Source organism: Sparus aurata, chromosome 4 (genome assembly GCF_900880675.1).
Source record: "Sparus aurata chromosome 4, fSpaAur1.1, whole genome shotgun sequence".
NCBI classification, from domain to species: Eukaryota; Metazoa; Chordata; class Actinopteri; order Spariformes; family Sparidae; genus Sparus; species Sparus aurata.
In genome coordinates this window covers 39,824,229-39,833,101 of record NC_044190.1, presented here as the reverse complement: position 1 = coordinate 39,833,101, position 8,873 = coordinate 39,824,229, and the positions used below count along the sequence as shown (strand labels likewise).

The following is an 8,873-nucleotide window of genomic DNA, read 5'->3' as shown; positions in this document are numbered from 1 at the left end:
TGCAGACACACTCGATCATTTACAACATAAAACATGCAGTAAATGAGGAAACAGAGTTCAGATCCACAGAGCCGCTCCTCGTCCTGGTATGAAGCAAAGGTTAAGAACTGATCCTTCTTATCTCTGATCTCTTATCTTGTTGCCTTAATTTAATTTCAGTTATCAGGAAGTTTAACTCAAACAGTCGAAGTATTCAGAGGTGAAATGGCGCAGAAAGGAGTTCAGCTGGACCAAGAGACTTTCTCTTGTTCGATCTGTTTGGATCTACTGAAGGATCCAGTGACTACTCCCTGTGGACACAGCTACTGCAAGAACTGTATTAAAGACCACTGGGACACAGAGGATGAGAAGAGGATCCACACCTGCCCTGAGTGCAGGAGGTGCTTCACACCGAGGCCTGAGCTGCTGAAAAACACCATGTTAGCAGCTTTAGTGGAGCAGCTGAAGAAGACTGGACTCCAAGCTGCGCCTGCTGATCACTGCTATGCTGGACCTGAAGATATGGCCTGTGATGTCTGCACTGGGAGGAAACTGAGAGCAGCTAAGTCCTGTCTGGTCTGTCTGATCTCTTACTGTGAGAAACACCTGCAGCCTCATTATGAATCAGCTCCTTTGAAGAAACACAAGCTGGTGGAGCCATCAGAGAAGCTCCAGGAGAACATCTGCTCTCGTCACGATGAGGTGATGAAGATGTTCTGCCGTACCGATCAGCAGTGTATCTGTTATCTCTGCTCTGTGGAGGAACATAAAGGCCACGACACAGTGTCAGCTGCAGCAGAGAGGACTGAGAGGCAGAGAGAGCTGGAGGGGAGTCGACACAACATCCAGCAGAGAATCCAGGACAGAGAGAAAGATGTGAAGCTGCTTCAACAGGAGATGGAGGCCATCAATGGCTCTGCTGATAAAGCAGTGGAGCACAGTGAGAAGATCTTCACCCAGCTGTTCCGTCTCATGGAGAAAAGACGCTCTGATGTGAAGCAGCAGGTCAGATCCCAGCAGGAAACTGAAGTGAGTCGAGTCAAAGAGCTTCAGGAGAAGCTGGAGCAGGAGATCACTGAGCTGAAGAGGAAAGACGCTGAGCTGAAGAAGCTCTCACACACAGAGGATCACACCCAGTTTCTACACAACTGCCCCTCACTGTCAGCACTCAGTGAGTCTACACACTCATCCAGCATCAAGATCCGTCCTCAGAAGTACTTTGAGGATGTGACAGCAGCTGTGTCAGAGCTCAGAGACAAACTACAGGATGTCCTGAGAGAGAAACAGACAAACATCTCACTGACAGAGACTGAAGTGGATGTTTTACTGCCACAACCAGAACCCAAGACCAGAGCTGACTTCTTAAGATATTCACGTGAACTCACACTGGATCCAAACACAGTACAGACATGGCTGTTATTATCTGAGGGGAACAGAAAAGTTACATTCATGAATCAAAATCAGTCTTACTCTGATCATCCAGACAGATTCATATACTGGGGTCAGGTCCTGAGCAGAGAGAGTCTGACTGGACGTTGTTACTGGGAGGTGGAGTGGAGAGGAGAAAGTGGAGGAGAAGGAGGAGTTTATGTAGCAGTCGCATACAAGAATATCAGCAGAGCAGGGAGGTCAGAGGAAAGTTTATTTGGACACAATAACAAATCTTGGATGTTATATTGGGACACAAACAGTTATGAGTTCTATTACAACAAAGTCCAAACTCCTGTCTCAGGTCCTCAGTCCTCCAGAGTTGGAGTGTACCTGGATCACAGTGCAGGTATTCTGTCCTTTTACAGCGTCTCTGACACCATGACTCTCCTCCACAGAGTCCAGACCACATTCACTCAGCCTCTCTATGCTGGACTTAATGTTTTTGATGGAGTCACTGCTGAGTTCTGTAGACTCAGATAGACTGAAGTCATTTCCAGGTCAGTGGGTTAAATTCTGTGTTTTTTGTCTTCAGACTTGTTGTGTTTCCATCATTGTTGCTGAGAGCTGATTGTTGTGTCATTTCTTCACTGCACACAGATCACCTGTCAATCAAACATTGTGGGCGGTACTTTGCCGTCTCCTTGTTGTTCTGTAAATGTTTGAGTGTGTTCAGGCGGCGCTCCTTCCTGTGTGTGTTCAGCCTCAGAGGCTGTCACTGCTCATGATGAGTTCACTTCACATGATCACCATCAATCAGGAGATCAGTCGTTATCTGCTCGTACACAGCTGAGATTCTGCTCCAACAAACTGATGAAGTGAGGAATAATTTCATTATGAACCTTTATCATTGTTAGCTTTTTATCATTATTGTGAAAAAAACCTGATTCATCTTAAAATGTGTTAAATCTGTCTTAAAATGAAAATGACAAATTTAACGTTTATTCGACATGAAATGAATAAAACTTGTGTACTCACGTTAAATTGATTTTAAAAGTTAAGTTGATTCCACTAAAATGTGTAATGACTTAAAGGTTATGATCAGAATAACTACTAAAAGTAGAGTGTGAAAGTACTTATTGAAGAGAACAACTTGAGTGTTGAGTAACTTCAGAAATAAAATAAAGGAAATAAACTCACATCAAGCTCTCGACTGTCTTTATTTGAAGTGGATCTGACTGATCTGATTAATTCAACCACAGATGGTCTTCTTTGGGTAAAAGGTAAAGACATGAACACACATCTGTATTTATTTGTAATGAAACGTCTCCTGATTGGATGAAATGACACATATACACCAGGACAATACTCACAGTTGTACATCACAAGTGTGAACAAAATATGACACCATCATTACACTTGTTATCTCAGATATTATGATGCTGAAAATGAATTAGGAAACTGTGAGCTGAGTTTTCAACAGTGTTTTTAAGAGCATTTGAAGTATCTAATTAGAAAAGTTTGATGAACACAACAAATTCTGCAAAAACAATTTCACGTCTAAACTCAGAAATATGTTTTTTTTCCATTAGTGAATAAACCAGCTGTTCTCAAAGGAAAATAAGGTCCCAGCACATTGTTTGAAGTTAGAAAGGTGGCAGGGTCCGCCACTTAAAAAACAAAATCAAACAGTATAATAAGTTGTCCTTTGAAATCAGTTTGTTTAATCAGTCATGAAAACATTTATTTAGTTTGTCAAGATCTTTCTCTGCTCATTAACATTTCTACATCAAAACTATAGACTGCTCCTTTAATGACGTCATCTTGTGCCTTCAGGAATCTGTGCCAGCTACTGTTTAACTCGTAGTGGATGAAAACAAGCTTATTTTCTCTGGATGATTTTCCCAAAGTTGCTTAAAATTCAAAATGGATTTGGATGAAAAATTGACTGCAGACACACTCGAACATTTACAACATGAAACATGCAGTAAATGAGGAAACAGAGTTCAGATCCACAGAGTCGCTCCTCGTCCTGGAATGAACCAAAGGTCGATTACTGCTCCCTCCTCCTCCTCTCACACAGCAGCTCGAGTCTGTCAGTGTATTTCCTTGTTCCCTCCCTCATTCACTGCACAAACACTCTGTTCAAATCAGAGCTCCACACAGTTTCTGTTATCGGGAAGTGAAACTCACACAGTCGATGTACTGAGAGCTGAAATGGCACAGAAAGCTGTTCAGCTGGACCGAGAGACTTTCTCTTGTCCGATCTGTTTGGATCTACTGAAGGATCCGGTGACTACTCCCTGTGGACACAGCTACTGCAAGAACTGTATTAAAGACCACTGGGACACAGAGGATGAGAAGAGGATCTACAGCTGCCCTCAGTGCAGGAAGAGCTTCACACCGAGGCCTGAGCTGCTGAAAAACACCATGTTAGCAGCTTTAGTGGAGCAGCTGAAGAAGACTGGACTCCAAGCTGCTCCTGCTGATCACTGCTATGCTGGACCTGAAGATGTGGCCTGTGATGTCTGCACTGGGAGGAAACTGAGAGCAGTTAAGTCCTGTCTGGTCTGTCTGGATCTCTTATTGTGAGAAACACCTGCAGCCTCATTATGAATTCAGCTGCCTATGAAGAAACACAAGCTGGTGGAGCCGTCAGAGAATCTCCAGGAGAACATCTGCTCTCGTCATGATGAGGTGGATGAAGATGTTCTGCCGTACTGATCAGCAGTGTATCTGTTATCTCTGCTCTGTGGACGAACATAAAGGCCACGACACAGTGTCAGCTGCAGCAGAGAGGACTGAGAGGCAGAGAGAGCTGGAGGGAGAGTCGACACAACATCCAGCAGAGAATCCAGGACAGAGAGGAAGATGTGAAGCTGCTTCAACAGGAGGTGGAGGCCATCAATGGCTCTGCTGATAAAGCAGTGGAGCACAGTGAGAAGATCTTCACCCAGCTGATCCGTCTCATGGAGAAAAGATGCTCTGATGTGAAGCAGCAGGTCAGATCCCAGCAGGAAACTGAAGTGAGTCGAGTCAAAGAGCTTCAGGAGAAGCTGGAGCAGGAGATCACTGAGCTGAAGAGGAAAGACGCTGAGCTGAAGAAGCTCTCACACACAGAGGATCACAACCAGTTTCTACACAACTACCCCTCACTGTCAGCACTCAGTGAGTCTACACACTCATCCAGCATCAAGATCCGTCCTCTCAAGTACTTTGAGGATGTGACAGCAGCTGTGTCAGAGCTCAGAGACAAACTACAGGACGTCCTGAGAGAGAAACAGACAAACATCTCACTGACAGAGACTGAAGTGGATGTTTTACTGCCACAACCAGAACCCAAGACCAGAACTGACTTCTGCAGATATTCACGTGACATTACACTGGATTCAAACACAGCACACACACAGCTGTTATTATCTGAGGGGAACAGAAAAGCAACATACATGAATCAATCACAGACTTATTCTCGTCATCCAGACAGATTCACTTACTGGATTCAGGTCCTGAGTAAAAAGAGTCTGACTGGACGTTGTTACTGGGAGGTGAAGCGGAGAGGAAGAGGTGGACGAATTTATGTAGCAGTCACATACAAGAACATCAGGAGAGCAGGGAGGTCACGGGAATGTGTGTTTGGATTCAATGACAAATCTTGGGCGTTAGATTGTGACTCAGACAGTTATGAGTTTTTTCACAACAGTGTCTCCACTCTCGTCTCAGGTCCTCTGTCCTCCAGAGTTGGAGTGTACCTGGATCACAGTGCAGGTATTCTGTCCTTCTACAGCGTCACTGACACCATGACTCTCCTCCACAGAGTCCAGACCACATTCACTCAGCCTCTCTATGCTGGACTTAATGTTTTTGATGGAGCCTCTGCTGAGTTCTGTAGACTGAAGTCATTTCAGGGTCAGTGGGTTAAATTCTCTGTTTCATTTCTTCAGACTTGTTGTGTTTCCATCATTGTTGCTGAGAGCTGATTGTTGTGTCATTTCTTCACTGCACAGAGATCACCTGTCAATCAAACATTGTGGGCGGTACTTTGACGTCTCCTTGTTGTTCTGTAAATGTTTGAGTGTGTTCAGGCGGCGCTCCTTCCTGTGTGTGTTCAGCCTCAGAGGCTGTCACTGCTCATGATGAGTTCAGTTCACATGATCATCATCAATCAGGAGATCAGTCGTTATCTGCTCGTACACAGCTGAGATTCTGCTCTGACAAACTGATGAAGTTAGGAATAAATTCAATATGAACCTTTATCATTGTTAGCTTTTTATCATTATTGTGAAGAAGAAACCCTGATTCATCTCAAAATGTGTCAAAAACAGTTTAAAAATCTGAAAATTTCCATCATTTATGTTTTTGTCAAAGAATGAAAAAGAGTCTCAGGAGAGTTTGAACTCTCAAGCAGTGCATGCTGGGAAGTCTGCCAGTGTGCTAAAGATGTTCCTGTAGAAACTTATTTAATTTGTTGATTAAACTCTGTACAGCACATTCAACCTACTCATCATTTCAAGTGGAGACACTTCAAGTTAGAACATTAAATCTGAGATGAAAACTACAAATTTACAGTTTAATCAATATGAAATGAATAAAACTTGTATATTTACGTTAAATTGATTTTAAAAGTTATGTTGATTCCACTAAATTGTGCAATGACTTAAAAGTTGTGATCAGAATAACTACTTAAATCAGAATGTGAAAGTACTTATTGAAAGAACTTCTTGAGTGTTGAGTAACTTCAGAAATAAAATAAAGAAAATAAAAACACATCAAGCTCTCGACTGTCTTTATTTGAAGTGGATCTGACTGATCTGATTAATTCAACCACAGATAGTCTTCTTTGGGTAAAAGGTAAAAACATGAAAACACATCTGTATTTATTTGTAATGAAATGTCTCCTGATTGGATGAAATGACACATATACACCAGGACAATACTCACAGTTCTTATGTCTCAAAATGTGACATCATCATTACACTTTACAAGTAAATATAAAGAGTGTTGACATGTTAGTGTCCTTAAACTTAGATGAGTCCAGTACAGATGTAACAAGTCCCAGTTTGACCCCCACATCTGGTCTGTACAATCACATGAATAAAGTCAGGTTAGAGACTTGGACACATCAGTCTGTGATCTCTTGGAAAATATCTCATATCAGACGACTCATCTGACTTCATGACTTCACTTTTACCTGAAGACCGTCAGTGGTTGAAACATCACATCAGTGTTTGTAGTTTGTGCTTCTCTTTTAATCAGGCAACACCAACGAGTGTGACTAATTAAATGCACACGTTAGCTTGAATATTTACTTACATTACAGCAGAAAGCAGGAGTAATAGTAATTTTGAATCATGTGCAGTGTGTATTTATTAAACGTATATGTTTTCCCTAACAAAGGCAATGCCATCATTTAGCGTAAAGGTAATTTTATTTGAATTGACAGGAGGCTTGATGAAGGTAAGGAAGGGGGTCGAGGTAGGTGGATGAAGGGGGAGTGGGTCAAGGTAGATGGATGATGGGGTCAATGTAGGTCAGGGATGTCGCGAGTCAATTTCCAAATATCAATAATTCACAGTGTCGACGGAAGGAACATTATGTAAACAATTTACGTTGATGAGAGGGATAGGGCTACTTCTCCGCCCGGATCACACCCCCATACCTCCAGCCTCAAAAACACAAAGAACAAACATGTCCTATCCTTTTTAATTCAGGGTGTTAGTGGAGCCTGTTTTATATGTCCACGTGTGCTCTCCACGGCCTCTCCATGGATAACACCGGAGCACACTACAAGGATGAGCTCCGACTCTGACTGCCCTTCCACCTGGACGCCGCATTCCTTGATCACGTGCACGGCCAGAGTTTACCCTACACACGGCTCTCCGGTTTCCTCTTTCACGGACTTCTCAGCATGTGTGATTACTCCTTCGAGCCTGCGTTCATCCGCACAAGGAGCGGCACCGAGTGCGCTGCGTAAACGAAGGCCAGCGTGGCTCAGGAAGCACCTGTCGCAGGAGCTGAAAGACGAACAACTCAGCAAGGTGGAGACACTGCAGGTGGGATGGAGGTGTCACTCGGAGACGGCGCAGTTATGCGCGTCTCCGAGTGACACCTCCATCCCGGATGCGTTCAAGTCCAGCAGGCTCCGCAGGTGTTTGATATAGTAAATAGCCGCCCGCAGTGTCTCCACCTTGCTGAGTCGTTTGTCTTCTAGCTCCCGTGGCAGGTGCTTTCTGAGCCATGCGTGGCCATGATTTACGCAGCACACTCGGTGCCCCTCCTTTTGTGGTTGAACGCAGGCTCGTAGGAGTGCACACGCCGAGGAGTCCGTCAAAGGGGAAATAGGAGAGCCGTGTGTATGGCAAACTGTGGCCGTGCACGTGATCGAGGTGTGCGGTGTCCAGGTGTAAGGGCAGTCAGAGTCGGAGCGCATCCGTGTAATGCGCTCCGGTGTTATCCATGGAGAGGCCGTGATTAGCTGTTTGTTAACGCAGTGCTAACTTAAGCTAGTGTGCAGGCGAAGTTGAGCGCACAGAAGGAGAGATTGAGAGCAAGAGCGAGCGGTCTGCAGCACAGCCAGCAAGAGTTTGTGAGAGCGCAGAGGTTATAATGGCATCTTAAAATGCATAAAAGCAAACATACAAACACATTTATTGAGCACAGAATATATTTCTGTTTCCGCAAATGAAATTTATGTTTTACCCGGGGAAAATCATCTTCAAAATGTAATTTATGTTCAAGCAAAATATATTTTTCTGTGCTCAAAATCTCCCATTACTCCTTCACGAATGTGGCACAAATATCACGGCATGAATATGAAGCATGTCATGGAATGGGAAGGCAGAGAGTAGAAATGCACATCAAACATGAATATTGTTTTGTTTTTTTATTACTGTTGCACTTTGTGCCTGTTATTTTTATTGAATGATGATTTTTCAGACATCATTGCACTTAAGTAATTGTATATCACTCATGAATGTGGATGTTTTGTCTCTGTGTTAAATTGGCTGATTGAATGATGGGGATACAGTATCCTACTGGTGGAAGTACGCGATTAAAATCTGGCCGTCTGGTAGTGAGATAACATTTTTGTGGCCCTCTCTATCATTAAATTTGCCCATCCCTGATGTAGGTGTATGAAGGAAGTAGGGTTGAGGTAGGTGGACGAAAAGGAAGGGGGTCAGTGTAGGTGTATAAAGGAAATGGGGTCGAGGTAGGTGGATGAAGGGGAAAGGGGGTCGGTGTAGGTGGATGAAGGGAAAGGGGGTTGAGGTAGGTGGATGAAAGGGAAGAGGGTCAAGGTAGGTGGATGAAAGGAAGGGGGTCGGTGTAGGTGGATGAAGGGGAAGGGGGTCGGTGTAGGTGGATGAAAGGAAGGGGGGTCCTTGTAGGTGGATCAAGGGGAAGAGGGTCGGTGTAGGTGGATGAAGGGGAAGGGGGTCGGTGTAGGTGGATGAAGGGGAATAGGGTCGAGGTAGGTGGATGAAAGGAAGGGGCGTTGAGGTAGGTGGATGAGGGGAAGGGGATCAGTG

General features: G+C 44.1%; 2 protein-coding genes across 3 annotated transcripts; both read left to right on the top strand.

Annotated features, from left to right (window-relative positions):
• The first annotated feature begins 201 nt into the window (after positions 1 to 201).
• Positions 202 to 2,548, top strand: LOC115580518 (tripartite motif-containing protein 16-like). Of its 2 annotated transcripts, XM_030414998.1 has the most exons (2): positions 204 to 1,860; positions 2,471 to 2,528. In XM_030414998.1, the coding sequence occupies exons 1-2, from the start codon at positions 205 to 207 to the stop codon at positions 2,513 to 2,515; spliced, it is 1,701 nt and encodes a 566-aa protein (XP_030270858.1). In that variant the 5' UTR covers position 204; the 3' UTR covers positions 2,516 to 2,528. The 2 variants fall into 2 exon arrangements, with proteins under 2 accessions (XP_030270859.1, XP_030270858.1); XM_030414999.1 differs by having other exon boundaries at positions 202 to 2,548.
• Positions 2,549 to 3,338: 790 nt separating this feature from the next.
• On the top strand, positions 3,339 to 7,751 carry LOC115579677 (tripartite motif-containing protein 16-like protein). The gene is made up of 4 exons (XM_030413257.1): positions 3,339 to 3,395; positions 4,194 to 5,253; positions 7,294 to 7,397; positions 7,641 to 7,751. Exons 1-4 carry the CDS (start codon positions 3,339 to 3,341, stop codon positions 7,749 to 7,751), a joined length of 1,332 nt encoding a protein of 443 aa, XP_030269117.1.
• The last annotated feature ends 1,122 nt before the right edge of the window (positions 7,752 to 8,873 follow it).